This window comes from Engystomops pustulosus, chromosome 2 (genome assembly GCF_040894005.1).
Source record: "Engystomops pustulosus chromosome 2, aEngPut4.maternal, whole genome shotgun sequence".
NCBI classification, from domain to species: Eukaryota; Metazoa; Chordata; class Amphibia; order Anura; family Leptodactylidae; genus Engystomops; species Engystomops pustulosus.
In genome coordinates, this window is record NC_092412.1 from 146,519,935 (window position 1) to 146,546,147 (window position 26,213).

Consider the following 26,213-nt stretch of genomic DNA (forward strand, 5'->3'; position numbering starts at 1 on the left):
ACGAACTTATACTGCCACTGCTCTCTGCATCAGAAAAAGCCAGGGAGGTTGGGGGGCAGTTTCCTTTCTCACTGCTTCTGAGATGCATTTACATGATTGCTTTAATAAACAATCTCACAATAGGAGTGAGGACTGTCTCTGCATTGACTTACAGGATGAAAAGGTGACACAATAGTTCTTGTATAAAGTCCAGCCATCTGTTATCATCAGGGCAGCACTACTGTTATAAACAGTAGGTTACTACTAGGACCCATGTCAGGTATCACCCACACCTGCTCACTTACAGAGCCTGCAAACTTTAAGCAGTAAAGGTTTGCAGTACACAGGCTCAGACGCCTTGCCGTATACATCTTGGAGGCTGGTACCGGAGGGCCAAGGTCTTTATCATATGCCAGTGAACTACAAATGTCTCTCATTGACTCAACCAAGGAGGCTGTTGTCTGGATAGATGGATAAAATTGTTATATACAGAGCAATATACATTAAAACCTGACCCACAAGGGGTAATAGATGCTCTCCCCATCATCTCACCACTCTGAAATATAGCCTTTCAAAATAACAAACAAACCAGATCAGTGTGGAATGCAAGGTGGAACGTGGTAGACGGGAAGTTCATTTTGTGCATACGCAGTTGCCTCCGATGTTCCTCAATTGACAGCTCACATGTCATAGTAAAAATGTGATCTGTCACAAAGACAACATAACAAAGGAGGAGAATCACATCACACTAAATTAACAAACATTGAGTTTAAACCCATAGCGCAACAAGACATACCTGTACATTTTATTGTGCATGGGGGAGTATGAAGAGGGCTCATGGGCTAGAAGACCACTAGGATACAGGACCGCCACAGGAACACGGGAACACCATAGGAACACGGGAACACCAGAGAAACATGGGAGCACCAGAGGAACACGGGAATACCAGAGGAACACAGAGGCATCTGGAAACGCTCAGGAATCACGGAGGCGTCTGGAAACGCTGAGGAAGGCTTTCACACAAGAAGAATGACCTGAAGATCCGGCAGGGGATGCTGGGAGTCGCCAGGCTATATAGCCGAGCCGGGAATGTCAGAGCCAATAAGGAGGACGCTGGCCCTTTAAGGCTGGGAGAATTCCGCGCATACCCCCCCTAGTGGCAGAGGGGGGCGGTGACCGCAGCAGCAGACACGGGTATACCCGCAATCCGTACCAAGGATCGCAGGTATAACCGTGACAGTCTCAAGGATTTCATTCTGTTTCTAGCTGCAATTATTTTAGGGTAACCTCTGTCTAGAAATTTAATCCATGTGTGGATTACTTGTAATCCGTTAAACCCGTAAAAAGCCTGCATAGCTCTTGGATGTCTACTTTCAAACCTAACAAGGTTATCGCGGTCAGTTTCTTTGACAAATATGTTAGTAGAAAAAACATAAGCTTGAAGAGTAACCAATACATCAAGAAATTGCAAGCTGGTGGAAGACTTAACCATTGTGAATTTTGATGGTATTCAAAAAAATTATAAAAATTGACCAGTGGTGAGTCATCCCCAGTTTATAGGAGGAGTACATCATCAATATACTTCCACCACAATGGAGGACAGCTTAAGTGTCCTTAAATGTTAGCATCCATGGCTCCTCCCATGAGTTGTAGAAAAAAATCATCACAAAAAAGAACATAATTGTTGGTAAATATAAATTCAAGAAGAGTCAAAATAAAAGTAATGACACAAGAAGCATAATCCTTTGTGCAAAATTTTCAATGTACTGCTGACAGACAAGTGTTACATGTTGATCTAAAAAGAGGTGTACAGCTTAATAATGAAATCGGATGTGTCTTGTATTGATGAAGCACCAGAAACAGCAAATTCACGCAAAAACAATCAAAAAATTGAGCTGTATTAGAAAATAAAGAACCAGAACCTAAGACAATTGGAGGAGCATGTAAACATTTATGGATCTTAGAATAGATAGTGTATATGGAATAGAATAGATAGAATATAATACATACATTAGAATAGATAGATAGAACAGAATAGATAGATAGGATAGATAGATGGATATAATAGATGGCTAAAATAGATAGAACAGATGGAGAGGATAGCTAAATACTGAAGACAGGAAAATAGTTAGATTCTGAATTTCAATTAGATTAGATCCCAAGGCAAGGGTCACATTATTAAGTCCAATGAGGAGGCAGCATTCAAATATTTGAAAATAGGGGTGAATCTTTATTACATAGCGACGTTTTGGCGATACAATAGACCTTTCTGAAGCAAGGTGTATTGTATCACTGAAAAGTTGCTATAAAATAAAGATTCCACCTTATTTTTCAAATATGGGAATGCTGCCTCTTCATTGGACTTACTAATGTGACCCTTGCCTTGGGATCTACGGCTCTGCATTCACCTTGGGGTTCAGCTGCTTTGGACTTTCTGTTTTTAGATAAATAGATTGAATGATTGAAGGAGGGGAGGGGTGTGACATTTCATTATAACACTATTCTCTAGTTGCAAAAGTTATAATACCGAAACTCCCCTTGTCATTAAATAAAGCTTCTCCTTTTCACTTATTTTTGTACATTATTAAACCTCTAAGCTACAAGCTCTACAGTTGCCTGTGTGTGTCTAAGATGCACAAGCTATGGTCTCATTGGTCAGCAGCACATGCTTGTGATGATGTAAAAGGAGGCCCCTCCTTCTTGCTGATTGAAGGACTTTTCAGGTACTTTTCATGGTTGCTATGGTACCAAAAATTAATTCCAGGGACACATGGAGCAGAATTATGGATTTTTGTTTTTGCTCCAAATGATGGTTAATCTTTAACTATTATTATTGATGGAAGTGCATTCCACAGGATTGGCACATATCATAAATACTCCAGATTGGAGTGGAATGTTCAGATCATAGAGGATTTTGGCCTTACTTTTTTGTACATTTTTGAGAAAGTGTAAATCCTAAAGCTCAGTACTTCTTTACCCTGAGATAGCTGACTGACATAATAATAAAACAGTCTCTATTGTTAAAGTATCAGCTCTCTACCATCATTCTCCAAGTAGTATTGCAGCAATAGTAATGCAGCACCATTAAAATTGTTTATAACTGACAAACATCATGGAGTAGAAAAAAAAAGCTTAAGAAAATGTAAAATATTGTGTTTTGATTTTAAATAGCATTTTGGTTACTTATTGTAATGCTTTTTACATACTCAGATGATGACTATCAGACTATTATTATGAGAAATGTAGTGTGAGATCAAATGAAGTCTATAAACCTATTGACCCAGTGCCCTTAGAGACTTTTTCCAGAAAAAGGAAATTAAAATGCACAGCAATGAATATCCAGCAAAGCCATGCATCACAGGAAGGGAAGGAGCTGGCACAAGCATTGCTACTCCTGCATTAAAATATCTTTTAGGTTTAATTAAATAGAACTTGCTGAAAAAGCTTTAACCCCTTGTACCAGACAGATGGTAGTGTGTTGCTGCTTTCATTGAGGATACAACCATTTGATTGTCAAGAGCAGTATGTTGTACTACATAAGAAAATGTAATTTAAATATTTTATTTGTAAATGTCAATATTTATTATGAATCAGCAATATAGCATACACCTTAATGATAAAGCTTAATTCATTAACCTTTTCAGGACTAAGTTTTTCGCAGGATTTTGTACTTTTATTTTGTAGCTTCCCTCTTTCTGCAATCCCTATCTTTTTGAATTTTTGTTAGAAAGCTACATGAGGGCTTTTTATCTGAGGGACAATTTCTGCACACCAACAATTGATAGATAAGGAACCTTGATACTGTTTCTAATGACTTAAATCTATGTAGGTAATTTTGAGAGAGCTGAATCATCAAGTGAAATACAATCAAGGTATGGAAAGAGTTGATCTTGAGCCTGTTTTCCTTATACACTGGAGATGAACACACAATTTAAAGTAAAGGTCATTGTGTAGTCCTAAGTAAATATATGCTAACACGGATTGCATGAAACTCTCTGGCAGCAGGTTGTCCAGATGAAGGCAAAGGGTTGACTCTTTCAGCCATAGCAAGAGAAAATGATTGTTCCAATCTGTGATTTCTAGAATATTGCATCTTTACAACATCACAAACTCATTCACCAAGAAGGCTGGTCACTCTTGAAAAGAAAACTGCAAGAGAGGACAGCCTAATGCAGAGAATCTCCATTGGTTATTGTTTAAACACTGCAGATGGAATTGCTTGCCAGTTCACCACTGAAAGGGGTAAGGATCTGACTCATCATACAGTGTCACAAAGTTAAGCCCCTTCTGCAGTGACCAAATCTCTCATTAGCTCAAAGAATCTAAAGGCTAGACTAACCTTTGCTAAGGAGTGTGTTGCACGAACAGTGGAGAATTGGTCCACAGTGCATTTTAGTGAAGAAAGCAAGTTTGATTTATTTGGATCTGATGGAAAACATTATGTTTGTCAACAAACTGGGATAGACTTAACCAAAAGTGTGTCAAGAAAAATAGTGGAGGAAGTGTCATGGTTTAGGGAATGTTTCCTGCAGCAGGAGTTGGACCTCTCATACATCTACATGGCAGATTGAATAAAAACCTTCATCAACTTATGTTTTCTTCCTTGAGTTCTTCATGCAGCCAGCAATTTTCATGCAAGACAATGCCCCTTCTCACAGCAAAACCAGTAAAGCTGTTCCTTGAAACAGAAATTACTTGATAACAAAGTTGTAGCCAAGGAGCCCACAACAGTCATGAAACTTTGGAAGAGACAGTGGACTTGTGACAGTGTGATTTTCTGATGTCCTGTGGCCACTGATGTACTGAAGTCATTCAAAGCAAAGGACTGTGCACTTCCTACGAATTAGTGACTGTTGTTACCTTCAGAAAATGTCATTATAATCTTTATTTGCTAAAGTCATTACTGTTCTCTAAATTTTAGTAAAACACAGTTCTATCTCTTACAAAAAAAATCTATCAAATGTTCATATTTAATGTACATTATTTCTGAAAAATTAAGTGATCATACATTGTTCTATAATTTTGAACTCCACTGTATATCTGCTGTGTCTGGGGCTGTAGAAGATGGAAGGAGCAGGCAAAGGCACAGAGGGACTGCTAAAGGGGTTGCCCACGTTCAGTAAATATTTGATATGCTTTCTTTAAGGAGAAGTTCAATAATTTTCCTAAATACTTTCTGTATCAATTCCTCATGGTTTTCTAGATCTCTGCTTGCTGTGCTTCTATAGAAAACTTCTATGTTTACTTTCACTGGATAGAAATCTGTCCATGATCTTGTGATGGACACGCAGGTGCACAAGCCATTATTATCACAGAGAGCAATCAGAGTTGTATGTTATAATGAGCCTTGCACCTGTGGGATATTACACGATCATGGACAGATTTCTATACAGTGGAAGTAAACACAGAACCTTTCTAAAGCAGGATAGCCAGCTGAGATCTAGAAAACGGTAAGCATTTGATATAGAAAGTATAGTACAAAATTGTAGAGCTTTTCATTGCACAAACAATATCAATTATATACTGAAAGTGAAGAACCCCTTTAATGAAGTACATTGCAAAGTTATTTTTTGCAATAAAAATTATATAATCATACTACAGAAATACATCAGTTTGGCAACAGAAATTGCAATGACAAATAAAAACGGACTTGGGGAATGCTCTGCTACTCCAAGACCTTCACTTCCCATCTTTTTTTTCATTTTTGTTCTTGAGAACACTGTGTTAATCCACATGACCAGTGCAGCCAGGCAGTGGTTTGGATGGTCACAAGCCATACATCTAGTCAGTGATTGCTGCAACTTCACATCAATGTGATGCAAAATAATTTCTGAAGGAAACTGATGGGTGCAGCACTGGCAGTGGAGTGGTGGACAGGTTTAACAAAGTACTTTATTTTATAAAATTTTCTGCTGCCAGAATATTTTCCAAGACCTATTTTTCTTGGATGACCCCCTTAAGATGTATTCCTCTTGGATGATACTGAATCTGTCTATTGAAACAGCTAACAACTAGCTGCATTTGAGGTTTTACAGGCGCTAACATGGGCACTCAGGGCTAGCTGTGCTATCATTGTTTGCCATCAATTTTCCTTGCCCTGGAGGATTCACAGCTGAGGAAAAAAGAGAATTTTATAATAGCAAGTGCTAATTTGCTCTTCTTTGCCATTTGACAGTGAGAAACAAAAAGTGCTTATCTGATAAACAGCGTGAATCTCAACACCCCTCTCTTGTTTGTTTACTCTGCAGAAATCTCACATTTCGACCTTTGAGAAGATGTGGGCGTTCATGAGCAGCAAGCCATCGTCGCTCGTTAAGAGTAATGAGGAAGGCATCCAGCGAGTCCTCTCTTCCGACTACGCTCTGCTAATGGAATCAACAGCTATTGAATACATAACACAGAGGAACTGCAATCTAACACAGATCGGAGGCCTCATAGACTCAAAGGGTTATGGGATTGGGACACCCATGGGTAAGAAAAGCGCAATGATTTCACAAATGCATGTTTGTACAAGTAGTTTTAAGAGGTGTGCGCCTCTTGTTTAATTTATAGAAAATAGAAAAGGTTACTTCCTTGAAGTAAACATCCAAGAAGAAATCATTTTCCCACTTGAGAAATTCTTCAACTTGATAAGGATCTGTGTCAGTCAGAGGCAGTGGGAAAATACAACTGGAGCAGACTGACACATCATCCTGTTCAAATATTGTATAGTATACAGTACTTGATAGAAATGTTCCATTTACTACAGTTTGTATATGTTACTCTTCTGAGAGTCGTACCTGAAATAAGAATTAGTTTTTTAGATTGGACATTATTCATAGACACATTGGTGGATATTTCTCATATGCTCGTGCGCCGGCGTATGATAGCCCCGCCGCTGTTTTTAGTAGCGCAATACATCAAGAGGTTAAAGCCTCTTGATGTAACCGGTGGGGTTCTATTTTGCATCTATAAACGCAGGCGGCGACTTGTCACATGTGAAAAGTTGCCAGCTTCAGTAAGTGTGCAGACGCGGGAAGAGTAATGGCCTGCCCCGGCCCACTCCCAGCCGCCCACGCCATCCAAACGACCGCATTCCCCCTTCACGTCCTTCCACACCCTACTGGCGTGAAGGTGGAGGATTGGTTGCTAAATAATCGCAAGTGCTAGTAAGTGGCGCAGAGACCCTGGTAAATAGGCCCCATTAATTTTATTTTCTTTCAGGATTTTTTTTTTTATATACAACATTTCCTTGGTAATAGTGTGACGAGAAATTTTTAAAAATGTTAATGAAAACTGTCAGCAGAAATTGACCTAATAAACCACTACCAGATCCTTCCAGGTCAAGTTTATTTCATGGTCCAGTGTGGTAGCATGATCCAGAAAATCAACTTTTAAGTAAGATGTAGAATAGTTATATAAAGTAATAGAGGAGGAGAGTTTAGCACTGAAGTAAAGTTCTTCCCACCACAAAATGTTCCCTCTCCTGTAATTGTTCATCCTGCACCCTTGAGCATAATAACCAGTTCTCCGGAAATCTGGTGTATGATGACAAGTAAAGGGGATTTTCTTTGATAGGTAGAACTTGACTTCAGTGCTTAACTTTCTGCAACCACAACTTTATACAATCATTTTGTATCTCACTTTATGGTTGGTTTTCTGAATGATGCCAGTGTACTAGGTCATAAATGAAACATGGTCTGGAAGGTGTTAAGCAACTTAGCTTTAAATAGATGTCTAACAAAATCTATGTTAAGACAATAATAAATATTTAGCGATGAAGCACAGGGTAATATTGTACCTAGTATTGCTTCTGATTAGTATAGGTCACACCATGAATGAAGGTAATATTTTATCCAGATTGGAGTTGTGCGGACACATGAAAGGTGATGTTTTATCCAAATCTATTGAACAGCAATCCTTAGGTTTTCTATGGCAGCCAAATATAGATGAATAGAGTATCAGCGCACATGTTCTATTCTAAATGGGGCCTATTTACCAGGGTCTCTGCGCCACTTACTAGCACTTGCGATTATTTAGCAACCAATCCTCCACCTTCACGCCAGTAGGGTGTGGAAGGACGTGAAGGGGGAATGCGGTCGTTTGGATGGCGTGGGCGGCTGGGAGTGGGCCGGGGCAGGCCATTACTCTTCCCGCGTCTGCACACTTACTGAAGCTGGCAACTTTTCACATGTGACAAGTCGCCGCCTGCGTTTATAGATGCAAAATAGAACCCCACCGGTTACATCAAGAGGCTTTAACCTCTTGATGTATTGCGCTACTAAAAACAGCGGCGGGGCTATCATACGCCGGCGCACGAGCATATGAGAAATATCCACCAATGTGTCTATGAATAATGTCCAATCTAAAAAACTAATTCTTATTTCAGGTACGACTCTCAGAAGAGTAACATATACAAACTGTAGTAAATGGAACATTCCTATCAAGTACTGTATACTATACAATATTTGAACAGGATGATGTGTCAGCTCTTCCATTCAGATGAAGCTCCAATGGTCAAACCAGTAATGAGCTAGTACTTTTCCCTTATTCTTTTGGTAGGGGATAACTTTAATTAGGTGTACATCCACGTTAACATTGAAGTACACAGAGGTAGGCACACAGAGCATTTCAATTTCTACCACTGATTCATTATTTAGGAAAAAAAATTATTTAGAGAATGTTTATTTTTAATTTTTTAAACAATTTCTTTCTGCAAATCATTGAATCATATACAGTGCTATAAAAAGATATTATTTGTGGCATGACAGAGTGTTTTTGTTACAGTACTTCAGATTTTCAAGTTCATGAGGCTCTAATGCTAAATTGTGGTAAAATTGATATAGAATGAATAAATATACCTCTAACATAATAAAACATACATATGTTTATCTTTTCCAAGGTTCTCCATATCGAGACAGAATAAGTATTGCTATTCTGCAGCTTCAGGAAGCTGATGAAATCCATAAAATGAAAGAGAGGTGGTGGAGAGCTGGAGGCTGCCCAGAGGAGAGAAATAGGGAAGCCAGTGCGTTGGGCATCCAAAATATGGGAGGCATCTTTATTGTATTGGCAGGAGGTCTGATTCTTTCTGTGGTGGTAGCAGTTGCGGAGTTTATATACAAACTAAGGAAGACAGCAGAACGAGAGCAGGTCAGTTTATTTTTATTATGATGATTATATAATGTCTTATTTTTCCAGTTCATCCCAGTTTTCAAATTCAATTTCTTTTCCTATTTATAGTCTTCCATTTTATGCAAAAAAATAACCATTTAGCTAAGGTGTTGCTGCTTTTTCTTGCTGTATTGTATACTGTAAGGTTTAATACTCTCATTTACATTTTCGTAAGATACTTAAAAAAAACCTTTCAGAATGGAAAAAAAGACACTGGACCAAAAACAAATAAAAGAGGAAATATAACAAACAAAAGTTGTGGAAAGATTTATTATTCATCAGATATCTTAATCAAGTTTTTTTGTTTGGAGCTCCTTTGTGACATTTTTATGTCAAAATTATTATAGGGGTTTAGACAGCTTGAAAGAAGAAGTCACAAAAACTCTCAACTACAGTCATCTGCTCTCATAGATCATTAAAGGAAGACATAAGGAGAAAGGAAGAAGCAGACATGTCTGTACTGCTTGCAAAGCTTTTCAAAGAAGTTTGTAACAGCACCTAGCAAAAGCATAGAAACACATGCAAGCATCTCTGAGGTTCCTTCAACTCACAATATGAATAAATATCACACAATACATGAAATAATGGCACACACAGAACCATTGCCAGCTCTAAAGTGACTTTCAGGGGTCAGGAAAGTACAATCCCCAAAAAGTGGAAAAAGCATGGTGCCACCAGGTCTCTGTGTGACTTTGTACCCAGATGTTTTATTATTTGAAAAGTGGAACTTCATCTGTTTAAAGGGGTATTCCTATGAATACAATATACTAAAAATATACTCAGGATAAAAAAATAACACATCAGTCCTGGTGCTTACAATTATGGCTGTCCCTGAATATGACAGTAAATCTTCTGCCTATGGTTGAATTCTTCTCATGAATAGCTTCTCTTTTTTGCACACTGCAATGCTCTCTGCATCCTGCTCCTCCCCCTTGTATGAAAAGACCAGCTCCAATATTGGCACTTCCTGCTGACAAGCAGAGTGCAGAGGCTTACTCTACAAGCTACAGACAGATAAGATCTTTATCCAGAGGAGGGGGAGGGAGACATATAGCAGAGCTGACTCTGTGTGTGTTATAGGTACGTTTGCAGAGCTGAGAGTGTCATTGGCAGTCATTCATCTTATCTCTGTTTGTTTTGGCTTCTTTTTTCCTGTTTTTTTTCCTGTCTGCTACTTTAGTAACTTGTCAATAAAACTTTTTCCTTCTGTTAAATGTATTTTTTTCAGATCTATTTTTGCAACATTAGTTACTAATGTCTCATCAATGTCGCACAAATATCTTAAGTCGCTTCATTTACATTTTCTAAGTAACCTGTTTAACCACTTAGCGCTCTGCGTCCGATATATCGGACGGTGAGCACAGTGACTTAATGCTCAGCGTCCTATATATCGGATGCAGAGCTGATGCCGGCTCAGTTCAAGATTGGAACCAAGCCAGCACCGGGATACAAGGGGTGCGGGCTGTAACTTGTAGCCGACTCCACAGTGTAAATATTCAAGCATCATATCCCTGTAATCGTATTGACCCATAGAATAAAGACAACATGATTATTAGGCTATACAGTGAACATAAAAAAAGTAAAAAATCCAGTACAGAATTGATGCTTTTATACTCCTGCCCTAAAAAAAAAAAAAAGTTAATACATTTTCAACAATAGGGGATACCAGCCCCAAAATGGCAACACTGGAAAAAGCATCTCATCAGAAAAGCTAAAATTTTATAGCCTATAAAAGGGGCCAATGAGAAAATCCTGTGTCTCGCTGTGCACCCATAAAACAAGTAACGGCCACATGTGGGTGGTCTCTGTACTCGGGAGGAATTGCAGAACAAATTGTAAGATGGGTTTTCCCTTTATCTTTTGGAAAGGTATAAATTTTAGGGATAAATGAACGTATAACATATATTTAAAATTTTATTCAAAACAGTATTTATCCCCAAAATAGTCAATTCTGAAAATATGGAAAATCGATATTCGATTTGTAAGCCACATGACATCAAAATAAATTATCCGGTCATTTTAAAAATTATGAAAATGTAAAGTAGACATATAGTAAACTAAGCAGCTTATTTAGGTGGTAAAACTATCTGCCTGAAAGTGATATGATTTTGAATTTGGAATATGGCAAATTTTTCAAAAAATTCATCATTTTTTCCTTTTTTTTGTAAAAAAACCACAAAACTTATCAGCCAAAATTTAACAATAAAATGAAGTACATGTGAGGAAAATGAACATGTGAGGAAAAAACAATCTCAGAACCGTTTTGATAAGTAACACTGTTCAAAAGTTATAACCATATAAAGCGACGCAAATCAGAATACAAAAAATGGGGCTGAGCCTTAAGCTACAAAATGTCTACGTCCTTAAGTAGTTAAGGTTTCTTCCGGAGCTATTTGTGACAAAAAATGCCACAAATTTTAGACAATTTGAAAAGATAGATGTCATTTGAAACATTCTGGAATAAAAGATAAATGCGTCTTACTGATGATAAACAAATGTCCGTGGACATTTCAAAAAGTACCCAAAAAACTTGAAAGTTGTAATGTGCCAAAAAAGTTTTTAAAAAACTGAAAAAAAAGTAATAAAAATAAAGATAAGTGACCCCCATTGTGTTTTAAATCCATCTCTTGGATCTCATCTTCTCTCATCTCTGATCTGTCTCATCTCTCTCTTTCTATGTGTCAGATACAAGTAGAATGTTCAGATTCTAAATAAAAGTGTAGCTTAACCCTAGACCCTGATAATCTAAGTGCATTGTCAGCGCACAACATCTCACAGCAGTAGAGGAATCATGAAGTGTCAGCTTAGAGAGTCCCAGTCCACACTCTGGAATCTTACAGTGACCATCACTGAGTGACAGGAGCTAAAACAGCCATAAAACTGAGTAAAATTGTAAAGTAAGTTAAAATGATCTTTATAGTGAAAACATCACTATGAGATTAAAATTTGAGAACTTTATTTCATGGGAAAACTCCTTTAAGTGTGGATTCACATGAAAGATGTAAAATATTTGTCTAAAGTGCCAGAAATCGCCAAAAGCAATATTGTAAAGACAAAAAAAGATCTGATGGCAACGATTCATCCCCCATATGTTAGCAAAGCATTTTATGTATCCTCAGATTAAAAGAATAATGTGTGAAACAACCTGAAGGCTCCTTACAACAGTGACATAGTACATGTATCATTAGGCAGACTCTGTGCTATAGTCTTTTGACTTTGGAGCTCCTCTGCCAATCAGATTTATCAAAGTGGCTTTGGCACTTTAATAAATCAGTCTATAGTGTTCTTCTGAACTGCTGGCTGTTTGCCATAAATAGTCACACATGCTTCAAATACACTTGGGGGACTGATATAACTTTGCAACATTTTATGCCACTTTTTAACATGTCACAATTCCTAATTCTGGCATTTCACTAGCCGGCAGATTGATAAATCTGTCGCTTAGTCCTTCTGTGTTCAAGAATTTCACTGGGCAACTTATTTGATTTCAAGTCAAGAAAAAAAAAAACAATGACAAATCTCCACAAGTCTCACTGTCTGTAGATTAAAGCAGCATTAAATAAAATATTTTTAGTTTATTTTCAATCTTTTTATATCATATTTGTGAATATTAACTAACAAACCTTCACATTTTTGAAAAAAAATTACAGCAGAAACATCACATGTCTATAAATCAAGTCTGTAGCAGCCATGTAGCAACCAATTGTCCTAATATGTTGGGTGACCCGCGGTCCAGACTAGTTGGCAGCCAATGATAATACATCAAAGAGGCACAGCATTACTGCATGTGAAGCTTCCTCCTCAGGCCTCTACTTGTGGCATAAACATCTTCTAGGTAGACCAAATAGAAAACATTGCAGGTAGTGGTACACTTTGATACACTGCTATGCCCACACAAGATGTGTCCTTTTGGGGGTAAACACGCTGCATTATTAATCATTTCTGGACTGCACCTTCAAGTTGTAATTCTTATTCAGTTTACTGTTTACCACTACAGGACACATTGGGGGAGATATTAATCTGGCCAAAAAAACTGGAGGAATTTACACATGTAAAGCAATGTGCCATTTACTAAAGGATTTAGACCATTTGTAGGCTGTTTCCTGACTCGTCCAGAAAATGGTGTGTCCTCAGTAAAAGGAGGCATGGCCAGACCAGAAAATTACCCGTGGAAATATTTAAAGTTTTTATTTGGAACCACTCCCTTGTTTGCATGTTTCTGCATTATCTTAAGAACTAAGAATCAGCACTTACTTAGTTAACTCATACATTTATCCAATGTTATGAAAACATATAACATAATTCTTTTGGGGTAAGAATGGTTACTGTAGATTTAGTTTGGTGTCAATGCTTCTTTTTCACAAATATTATTAGTAGTTTTCGCCCCTATAAATAATTTAGTCTTTTTCAAAAATTTTTTATATATTAGCAATATTTACCGCCCTTGTCTTGAAAAATATGAATTGCCAATTTAAACAATTAACTTAATAATGGAAACTAATGACATGACATTCATTCTTCTGCCTTTCCTTCTTCAGCGTTCATTTTGCAGCACAATGGCCGATGAGATCCGATTATCTCTTACCTGCCAGCGGCGTGTCAAGCATAAACCCCAGCCACCTGTCATGGTCAAGAGTGACGCCGTAATTAACATGCACACTTTTAATGACAGAAGACTGCCCGGAAAGGATAACATGACCTGCAATACTGGGTTAACCCCAGTATTTCCATAGAACAATGAAATGTGTGCACAATACTCTTGATATCAGTCCTTGATCAATAACTTTCGTGCCCTTCACCAATACTGACTTAGAAAACAGCCAAGGGCATTACACATCATTATACTCTACAGCCAGAAGTCTCTTGTTTACAAACAAAACTTACAGAGGCATTTTATCGCCAAGTTACTTTCACCCCCAGTGGACACTGAAGAAGCCACAAAGACTTTGTGGCAGTATTGAGCATGGCAATAAAAACGAAAATGACTTTGTCTTTGCGGGATGCTTTGACTCAGAAGATGGAAGATCAGTTTTGTCTTGTTGTACACAGCACACTTGCTTCATATGTATGGTCTGCCAAACTGCTCAGTGGGAACTCATACCTCAATGCTGTGCCTATGAGGAGTTTGCAAAAGGCGCAGACTTAAAGTAATGTCTGAATCAGACAGCTAATGGGTCCTTTAACGCGGCTGAAACATGAAGATTACTACTTCATAACCAATGCCGATCTAGAAGAACATACCTAAGCTGAGGAAAGGGAACTATACTCCACCCTACTACTTATGTGCTTTCCTTTGCAGTTCAACAAAACTCTTAGCATGAACCTTCAACTTGCAAGGAAAAACATATCACATAGTAATGCCATTCTGTATAAATTTATTTTAACCATACGTCTTTATTGCAGTGATTCTTTATGAAGCTACCACAAGTCTCAAAATATCCCACAGGACCATATTGCCAACCCAGAAAAGAAAATAACCAAAGATAGGGTTATATCCGTTATCACTAGTCCAATCACAGTGTGTGTCACTTGAGCAAAATCTATCAATCAAACCCAGAAGAAAAAGGGAAACTCTATTTTTGACCTATATACAAAGGAATGGTTATGGAAGGCGGCTATGGTTCTCTGTGCTGGATGACACTTTGGGATTTGTGTATAGAAACATTAAATTGTAGTGACCCCGCTGTCATAACTATGTGCCCATATTGCCATCTTCATGCTTCTGATTGGTAAAGACATACTGTTTAATGCACTCTGTTGCAATACATTATAAATATCTTGGTGCAACTTTTCATTTTCTTTTTTTCTGAGCTGTTAATATTGCACCAAACCCATGTCAAATGTGTAAAGTAATGTAATGAAACAAAAATACATGTTTTTCTTCTCTTTTGTTAACTCCATTGTATTCTGTTTTGCTCCATAATTATAGAAGACTGATGATTAAGTGTCAAAATTATGACCTATAATCATACATAATGGAGGGACAAAGTGCAAAGCAATTTCTCTCCTTTTTATAGCTACAGAAATATTTTTACACATTACCAAGAGATTCAAAATATATGTGCACTTTCACAATTAATGTTTATTGTTCCAGTACACATTGGAAGCAACTTTTCAAAAAAGTTTCAAAAATTAACTCTGACATATTGACCCACATTTATTAAAGCATCTGCAACAGTTTTTTGTCTTACTTTGCACTAGAAAGAACGTGCAAACTGCTTGCACATGTATTTATGAAGTGTTTGCGCCAGTTTAGTGTCGCGGCTGCACTGTGCTTGACAAGACAGTAATAATGTGCACCTAAAGGGGTATGTTAGTGCTTAGTCAGAGTTTGCGCCCGATTCAATTTTGTCTGCGCCATAATTCTGCAGCATGAACAAAGTGCACAAAAAAAATGGTGCACACTCCCAGAGCAGTGGAGGGGCATCGGATAAATGAAGACCGTGCGCCAGTTTTTATTAATCTGGCGCACTCTGCACATTGCACATAGTACAGACTGCACTAGTTTTGATAAATGTGAGCTTTAATTTTACAGACTTCTGCCTTCATTGTTAACAATTTTGAACAAGTCTTTCATGTAGTTTGATGCTTTAGTCATTAATAACTTCAGCTTAAAGGGTTGTCCAGGAATCTTATATATGGCTTGCTGGCTGGCTATAAAACAGTAAACCTCTTAAATGTTCCTGTTCCAGTGGTCCTGTTCAGCTGTGGCACTGCCCAACACCGCTGGCTCACTCTTTGTATATAGAGACTGGTGGTGCCATTCCAACTCCAGCCATTCCTCTGCTACAGAGTGAAAACCAGATGTTTTTATAGCCACTCCCCCACCACCACCAGCAATATAACATTTTTCTATTTGCAGTCAACCCCTGTAACCTGGAATGCAGTAAGACCAGGAGGCATAAAGGTGTTTTTTTTTAATTCTACGACAATAGACATATATATATATATATATATATATATATATATATATATATATATATATATATATATATATATATACACATGGTTGGATATTTGTAATGAAGACTACTTATCCACGTTTTCTCCCCCAAAAAATAGGAATATTATTCAGGACCAAATTTACCTCTGGTTATAGGCAGCCCTCTGGAATTGCCACCTTCTGAAATACCACTTACGGATTGATATCTGAACATAGTGTGAGTCCAAAGGCCACAAAGTTGTAAATCATCTACTCATCCTGGTGATTTGGTAATCTTCTTGAAACCTGGAGATGTCTGTTATGAAGAATTTCTTAACCTTAAATGATATATGCCCTCCACTCCTGTCTTTCCATCACCGATGGGCTCTGATTGCAAAAGACTGGCTGTAGGTTTGACATCACATTGATGGCACCTTAAAGCTTCAGCCAATGCTGCTGGCCTTAGGTTTTAGGCCAGTGACAATATCTTTCTCTTTTTCCTATGATATCACCCAATCAGTGTATTGCTCTGCTCTAAATTTGGAATGAACAATACTGAATATGTTTGCTAATTTTATGGGGAACAACAAAGGACCCACAAAAAAATATGATTAGAGATTTGGTCGCTACTCTTTAAATATTATATAGATGTTTACTTTAAAGGGTTCAACAAACGAATGTTATTCATATTGTTAAAGCTTTCTGGATAATTGAATTCACTTAATATTATAGATTAGAGAACTCTACATGGAAGATGTTTCTTTTATATTCCATAACAATAATTAATATTGATTTAAATTAAACCAATAAAAATTTACCCATTAGGAGAACCGACAATGTTCACAAAAGGGGTGAGAACCATTTTACTTGGGTAACTGCTTTATTGGACATATACCATAGACATGCACTATGACCTGTGCAGAGTTCATTGTTCGGGGAGGGAGAGCAAAAAATAGCACTCACTTATTATGAATATAGGTAATTTATTGTAATCTTGCCTATAAATAAAATAAGATTAAAATAAAAGTGACTATCTTTAGGCCATCGTCAGTGTAAAACCTGAAGGATTTTTTATTAGATAGGTAATGTGAACAATTAAAGTGCATATCCCCAAAATTGTTAAAAATATATTTCTCAAAAGTATTTTAAACAATACATAGTAGGCCATTTCTGAATGACATGTTTTTTTTTCCAGATTGTAACTTTTTTCAACATGATTGCCTCTAACTAGCATCTGAAATGCATCAAATTGATCAAAACTGCAGTGAAATTGTCATTATTGCCTGTATTAACCAATCACAGTTTAGCTTTCAGTGTAAAAATGAAAGTTGCACTGTGGTTGCCAAGGGCAAGAAGGACACTTTTTGAGAAAGAGGCTTTTTTTAAAATGAAAGCATTTGAATGAGTTTTAAGTAATCAGCATCAAGAACAGATCATATTCCACCATAGAGACATTGCGGAGCCTCCAGATGTCTGTCCAAAAGGTACAAGATCAAACAATGAGACCATTTTGGTTCAACAAGGTTCTGATTTATAGAAATATATATTCAAATTGGCATAAAGTGGGCAGTTTATCAAGAATGTGCAGATCATGCGCCACTCTGGCCACCATATTCCATACCCCATCATGCCTACTTATTTGGAAAGTGGCAAAGTAAGGTGGCACAGAATTGCACCAGGAATTGTGACTTTTCCATGGCTTGTATGCCAGAAATCTGATTTACAATGCATGATAATGTACCCCAAAAATTCCTATTCACCTTCAGTCTTATTAAAATTTCAAAGCAGACTTACAAACATATAATGTACATCAGAGTAGGAATTAGAATATTTATACAAGAAGTACTAGTAATGACCTCATCATTGTAGACCACATTTCATAATTCTTCCTTACTGTGTCCCCCACATTTAATAATACACCATCTCTTGTGGTGCCCTAACCCTTAATAATGCCCCCATATTTAAAATATCCCACTCTTGATGCCTGACCTTTTTCCAGCTATCTTAAAGGGGTTGTCCACTTTAAAGGGGTATTTCAGGAATTAGCATAATTCATATACAAATGCGTCCTTAAAATATGAGCTAATATGTAATTAGTTGTTATTTTAAATTTTAGCAGAAAAATGCTGTTGACATACATTGTAATGAAGAATTAAAATGCTACTGGCCCTTTAATCAGTCAGTTAATTTCCTCCTTGTGGAGAAGACACAGGACAGAAGATGGCTGTTGGTCACATGTCCACATCACATGTCCTGCGCCTGTCTGGGCAGGTCATGTGATCTTGTGATCTTAACTATGTTTGCCTGTAGTTGGTCGGCCGGTGTTTTGCTGATGGCAGTTACTATGGCAGGACAGTCTGTTACGGCATCACTGAGGGCGGAAAATAAGAGGGAGGAGGAGTTACTGAGAACTAAAGGATCAAGGGACTTGTAGTTTCCAGTAGCGGACAACTTGGTGATAACTCTGACTACTTTAGAGAGGCTAAATTGTGTGAATCATAATATCAAACTATTTAACCTCTAATTTGTGACTAATGACATTGAGTTTTGTTAAATTCATTATTTATAGCACCAAGGGATTTTGCATCAGACGTTCATATTCCCAGAATACCCCTAAATCTCTGCTTGCTTTTATGCAATAGGAAACTCTATTGTTTACTTCTTGCAGAGAAACACTGGTTTATGGTCATGCGATGTCAGAGAGGTTCATGGCTCATTATAACACAGAACTCTGAATACTTTCTGTGATATAAGGAGCCATGCACCTATGTGACATTACATGACCATGGCCCAGTGTTTTTATCTTCAACAAATGAACAATGAAGCTTTCTGTTGAATGATGGCAAGAAGAGAGCAAGTAGAGATCTTGAAAACAATAAAGAATTGATATAAGTATACTGGAAAATTGAAAATGGAACTTTTCCTTACACAAACAATATTAATGTATTTGCTGTAATGTGATTAATGTTAACAGCCCATTTAAATTGCTTCTGATGTACTGATGTCATTGCACCTCCGAGCCAATGAATGTTGAGGCCTCCGAGCCATTCAATGTAGTGCCAATGGCTGAAGGCTCCCTGTTCTACAATTGAACTAAACTCTATCAGTATTAAGAGAATGTTGTATGAATTGTTTTTGAATTTCACATAGAAGAGCTGCACACTGATGCTTTATTACCATCTTAGGGTATTAAACTTGTGAAGATACTTTGGTTGTCTACCTTCACAATGACTGCTGCTATAAAGTCTGTGGATTTTAATGTATTGTCTCCAAAATCAAGCTTTGGAGTTTAATAGCAGGTTTATTGATTTAGGGAATGCACCAGAGCAGTGCATTGGACACAAGTGAGATAACCAAATGACAAGAGGCCATCTAAGAAGACGCTAATATTATAGTATTGGAGAGGCCACGTTATTATTTAGTAGTGGGGATCTGAAGCTTTGAGATCTCCATATATATATATATATATATATATATATATATATATATTTCTTTACTGAAAGGTCATTGTTATAGTTTCTGTGTTCTCTATTGATACAAAAGTTTTTCCATTTTCTTTATTTTTATAATTCCCTCTAGCCGATATGAAAGCAGCGACGGCTTAAAATAGGGTAAGAATTACTACAATATGTGAACTGGAATACCTGATAAAGTGTCAAAGTATGGGACAGTTTATGGAAAAATCATACTAAAACCTACTTACCGTATTTTCCGGACTATAAGGCGCACATAAAAGCCTAGGATTTCCTTAGAAATCCAAAGTGCGCCTTATAGTCCGGTGCGCCCTATGTATGGCGCAGGGCAGCGGACCCTACTTACATAGGTCCCCGCTACCGGAGACCGGAGACAGCAGATCTCCAGCGGGAACTGCAGACCACGCGGCACGAACAACTTCTGCCGCGTCGGTCTGCAGTTCCCGCAGGAGATCTGCTGTCTCCGGTAGCGGGGACCCATGTAAGTATGGTCCGCTGCCATCCTCCCCCCTGAAAGGACCCCCTTCCCCGCTCACCTCTCCGGTCGCTCCGTCTCCGCTCTGCCACGCCCCCGGAACTCCGCCACGCCCCCGGCCACCCTGCGCCTTATAGTCCGATGCGCCTTATATATGGAATAATTCCATATATAAGGCACATCAGACTGATGCGCCTTATATTCCGGTGCGCCTAATGGCCCGGAAAATACGGTAAAGCTCTTTCAGACTTCTGTTATGATGTAAGTTACAATCAAAGAACTTACATATATGTAATCTTCAATTCATGAAAATTCTAAAAAATTTCTCCTCTTCTTTCCAATGTGACATCATGCATTTGAAATGCTCCTTTAAATCATCTTAAGAATAAGTTTAATTTGTGATACTGTTGCTCTACATTACAAGAGAGAGTAGTCCATCAATGCTGATACACAAGTGTTAGACTGCTGCTCCATAAACCCATATTTTCTAATGAAGTACATATATAAAATTAAATCACAGAATCACAAGAAAAAGTATAGAAGCATAAATAGATCTGATTATTATAGTAAATGTTCAAATATACTTTCTGAAAGAAAGTTGGTTCTGTTTTTCATCAAATCAACTTTCCCACTCACACTGTCAGCATATACAGTATTTAAGGCAGCTTCTAATGATGTATTTCTTTGTACAGAGCTGAAATATAAAGTGGAATATGCTCTAGGTAAGAAAAGTGTTAAACTACTCACTACAGGAGAAAGAAGTTGCAGAAAAATGGACACATTTTTGTAATGAAGCTTATTACAAAGTTCACTATTATTATCAGCAATTTTCTTTTTTTTTGCAATAAAAAATAGATATTATCTATACAGTGGGGCAGATTAAAGCTAAACATGCTACCCTTACTAAGCCTCACCATGCAAGGAAATGGAGTTTAGCTGAAAGGGGGTTTAACATTATGTATCATAAGTAAGACAAACATTTCTGATGTACTGTAAATGAAGTCTGGATTGTGTACAGCTTTGTCAGATTTATCTTTTAGCATCAGACAACGGTATAAAATGCTGCATACGTTCAGGTCACTCGCTCTTTTTTTTAAAAAAATAGGCAGAATACGAAATATATCATATGTTTCCATGCAATATATGACTCATATTGCTTTTGTAAATGTTTCATAAACAGTAAAAGCTATTTTTTGACAGCAACAAAGTCAGATTTCAGTTTTCAAATCTCAAAATTGACAACCACTACACTTCACACGCCTTTTTATATAGTGTCTCACCGTTGTGTACATTGCTCAATACATGTGTAGGTGCAAAGTAAAACAGTGATGGCACATGAACAAAATATTCACTAGAAACATTTTATAAATGCTATCTCACATTCATTATGTATATGACAAAATAATGTATCTCTCTGAAATAAAAGTTTTGTTTTTGATGTACAGTTTTGTTTTGGTGAAAGGGTGAGTTGTAAACAGGGAAATGCTTTTTTTTTTCTTTTGATTCAGAAGGGTTGGTGGTGGGGGGGGGGGTTGGTTTCAGAAAGTATGCACCTGGTGGAAGACAAAAGCATTTATATGTGCTAGAAGCCTTCCATACTCTTTTCTTGGCAAAGATAAAGGATAGTAGAGACATAACTTGCAGCTGCTGAGTCCCAATGTAAATATACATATATACAGTTCCATGTCAAATTAAAATGAGTGTAACTTATTTTGCCCAAATGCTATTATTGGTGTTTATAACACTTATAAGATTAAATAGTGTTTATAAAACATAATGTCCAAGGCACCTCCTCTGCATACCCCTAAATAATAAATATAGTAATTGCTAAAATGCTAATATTGTAGCATTAATCAGAATATACTTATGTGCAATTAATGTGTTTCACATGTCTTGCATTATAATGGACAGTATTGATTCTTCTTTCTCCCTGACAAGAATTATATTTGACCTTTAAATATACTTGGGTAGAGAAATAATTTGGAAACATACCCTCAGAATAGGTAAGAATTAAATTTTGAATATATGGATATATGAATGCATGTATAAGGAAAGCTATGTAATGAGAGGCAGAGATCCTAGCCTGCAGCTTGATTCTCAGATTTCTGCTTCAATTACCAGACTAAGCCCAGCTTATATTATAATCCATGTGCTATTTACACATTCTCATCTCTCTACATTTTCATGCACATTTCAATAGATTTTTACCAAATGCAACTCAAAGCACCATAGCTAAAATATACAAATATCTCAAACATTGTACCAAAATTATTCACTATTATGTGAATATTAAAATTTTCTTGTTCTTATTTCAAATATCATAGCACATTAGTTAAAGTGGTTGCAAAAAAAACATGGCTACTTTTTGGTATTGCAGCCAGTCTTTATTGAAGTGAAAGGGACTCACCTTTAACAACAGATAATTTACGGACAAATATCATGCTATTTCTAGAAGAAAATAGCTATGTTTTTCTAATTATGGACAATGCCTATAGTATACACATGCAATAATTTTCAGTTGTGAGCATTTTCAGCACATTTATAACATTTTAAGAATGTTCTCTTGAATATTATTCCAATAACCTTAAAAAACAACAACTAATTTTAGGAGGATAAATTGACTAGATGATGATAACAATAGATGACAACATAGATTTGAATGTTAATCTTACTGCTGCTATTATTGATTTGAGCAGTATTTTGAATGTTGACCTTTTTAACTTTTTTTGAATTCAAAATGTACAAGAAGAAAGTAAAAAAATACTATAGTACAATAGAAACCGCATAAACATTTTATAATCTGTAGTGCGACCAAACAGCACATATGTGCTATGGTACAACATATCTTCAAGGATATGGCACGACGACAAGTGCCTTCAACAGCTACCAGCTTATCAGAAAAAAATAGATAAAGATGTGTCTAGTAGTGTTAAAATTTGTTTTAGATTATTGCGAATTAATAAATCTAAGGTCAAAATGCATTGTTTCTATATTGCAATGTAGAAACCCTATTACTTTTTGTAATAGTCCTATTAGGCACAGAATTTGCTGGGTATGATTGACAGAGAAATGTACATAACATTGTTGGAAATTATTGTTAAATGAGACAATTAGAAAGAGTGAACTTAGTGGGGATTTATCACGGCCTGTGTGCCTGAATACTGGTGTAAAAACCATGATTTAGTTCCTGAGGCAGAGCTGGGAATTGTGACTACTCCGCCCTCTTCAATAGTTGGATGGTGAGGGGGCAGTGTAAGGCCATGCAGTGGTCTGACGTGGGGTGGGGACACCCCGAGCCTGTGCACTAGCTTTAACCTCCACCAGGTTCTGGCACAGGCTATAGCAAGGTTTTACACCAAACAAGACCTAAGTTAAAGCTAGAACTTCCTGAAAGAACCTAGCATGTGCTAGGGCTAGGGGTTTGAATCATGTGATCATATGATACATCCCCCTTATAGTCTATTATGGTTTTATTTTACCAGTATTTAAATTATTATACAGTACATTTGACATACAGATACAATTATACATCCGAAGGCTTTCCTCATACTAGTGTTCCCTTTTCTTCAAGGAATCCCAACATTCTATAACTTAAGAAAATAACTTTCACTAAACAATGAATTATTATGTCATGCTACAGGCATTTCGGTTTCCTCAAGTTCCAGTTTACATAGTTTTAGTCTGTAATTTCTTAATCCCTGTCCTCACTCTCCCTTCATAGATATAAAGGTACTATAAGAAGCTGTGTTGTATATACTCAACAGAGAGCTGGATTTAACAATCCTTGACAAATGTCACATTCAATGTTAATTCAACGTGTATTATGTAGGAGGTTAATGTAGAAATATATGAACATATACCACATCATAAAGTGAATGTATTCCGCTGGATTCAGTGATAGTCCTGATTGCTATTCATGTGCACAACAGTGTCACCCTAAGCTAAGCTCATACAAAACCTTGGAAGTGCCAGTTGGACACTAACAGTCATGCTCACTCAAAGGTTTAGTCAACTGGTTTTCATTCTATGTATTCCAATGTGATTAATGGTATTTTTATAACATTAATTTGGATTTTAACATGAATTCTCAGCGTTTGCTCCAATGTGAGTATAACAAGAACATAGTAGTTTTAGATTTCTAGTCAAATCCAATTATTGTATCACAAGTCAGCATCGTAAGGATGACAGAAGGATCACATAACTGCAGAAATGTATATTAATGATGCCATACTTAATACATATAGTGTGTACAGTATACATGAATGACAAACCATAAGTGAATGTGTATATTGATAATTAAAAACTTACTGTTCATTACAAGCTAGCAGTGTGCAACCCCTGCAAATGAGCCAGAGCTCTATTACCTCTGCAAAGGTAATGTTTGATGAACTGATAGACTCCAAATTTTATATTGACTTTCATACTGCAAGACAGTTAGGAATTTATCTTCTATATCTCCACATGAAATATTTTCAAAAATATTTAGTACATACTGATATTAGCGGCCATTATATAAAGGTTCTGAGTGTGAGAATTTTCATTACTCTTGCAGATAAGTAAATTATAATATCACTAATCTGGGATCAGCAAATACCTGGTTAATAACATATATATTTACAGCTACAATGTTTTCACTGTTCTAGAAAGCTGCTGTTGCTGTATAAACATTTCTTACTTACTTAGAAGAGGTTAATAACATATCCATGGAAAGGAAAGTACCTTGCCCCTGGATATTCCCATTCCTAAACATCAGAGTTTCTATAAATATCTAGTTTTTGTAAACATTTTGTAATGATTATGTTTCCATGGTAACTGTGTTACTTGCTGATCATTCTAGAAAAAGGAAATGTATATAAAATATAAATATATATAAATATATATAAAAGAATAATAAATTTGATATTATTTTCTTTTTAACACTGTGATATATTCAAGTGCACAGTTTGCTGTATGGGGTAATATTGGTTTTAAAGTTTTAAATAAAAAAAAGTTTCTAGAAAACCAATGTTGTCTTTTGTTACAATCTATGTGATACTTGGTCATATGCAATAAGCTACTGTATAAAATCATCATTTTATTCCTTGCAAAAGACTCCAGTGATTTGTTGTCATGCTATTTATGCCTGTCCATCAAGCAGTTTTTTGTTATGGGATCTCATACAAAGAATATTACACTGACAAACCAATAAAACTTTAAACAGCTTTGAAAAAATATCGACCAAAAATTTTTGCTTTTAGTTTTTAGTTATTTTAGTGAGGTGGCAATGTTGCAGCCTGCTGACGTCATAGTTTATTGATGTGCATCTGCAGGCCCTGCTGGGAACCGTAAGAGATGCTACAAGGAAAAGAGGACACCGGTGGGTGGGTATGTACTAACTTTATTTTTTTAAGGGGGCACCCTGCTAGACATTATATGAATGGGGTAACTCTGCTGGACAGTATATTAATGGGGCACTCTGCTAGACATTTTATTGATTGGAGGGGCTACTGTGGGCATTTCATTCATGAGGGAAGACTACTGGACATTTTACCCACCCTAGGCTTATACTCAAGTCAATATGTTTTCCCAGTGTTTTATGGTAAAATTAGGTACCTCGGCTTATGCTCGAGTATATATCTTTAGACAGAAATGACAGTATGTGTGAAAAAATATAATAGGTCTATGTTATGTGGGAAAAATGTGATATCAACTACTTTTCTGCCAAATATATCACTTAAACAGTAGTGTGAGAAACGCCAGACTAAAGAAATGGAAAATCTTTATTGCTAACAACACAAATATTGAAAATGCATAACATATAAATATATATATATATATATATATATATATATATATATATATATATATATAACATTGCAAAAAATTTGTAGTGGTACGCAGACTAGGGTGTGACATAGATCATGCAAGGGAAGGAACTAACATATTATCCTGGTAGAACTTGCTCTATTAACACGTTCATGTATGTGCATGTATATCACTGTATACTAATAACATTCTTGCATCATGTAGTTAGATGCACATAAGCCCACCTTCAAAGTAAGAACCTTACCCAAATGTTGATGTATTGGTGCTCCAGTGTCTCCAGTGGGCTCTGGTGAATAGGCGGCCTAACCAGTGCCGGCGTGTTGTCTAGACAGCTAGTGAGTGTCATATGGAATGACAATGAGCCAGGCAGTTAAGGTGTGAAATTATACCATACATCCAGGCTCCT

The 26,213-nt window shown here is 36.8% G+C and overlaps 1 protein-coding gene across 1 annotated transcript in view; it reads left to right on the top strand.

Moving 5' to 3' along the window:
• Positions 1 to 18,537, top strand: part of GRIK3 (glutamate ionotropic receptor kainate type subunit 3) — a 337,694-nt gene extending 319,157 nt beyond the window's left edge. The window contains exons 14-16 of the mRNA XM_072136786.1: positions 6,228 to 6,450; positions 8,861 to 9,111; positions 13,671 to 18,537. Coding sequence (XP_071992887.1) covers positions 6,228 to 6,450; positions 8,861 to 9,111; positions 13,671 to 13,865 — 669 coding nt within the window. The 3' untranslated portion in view covers positions 13,866 to 18,537. The remainder of the gene's footprint in view (positions 1 to 6,227; positions 6,451 to 8,860; positions 9,112 to 13,670) is intronic.
• The last annotated feature ends 7,676 nt before the right edge of the window (positions 18,538 to 26,213 follow it).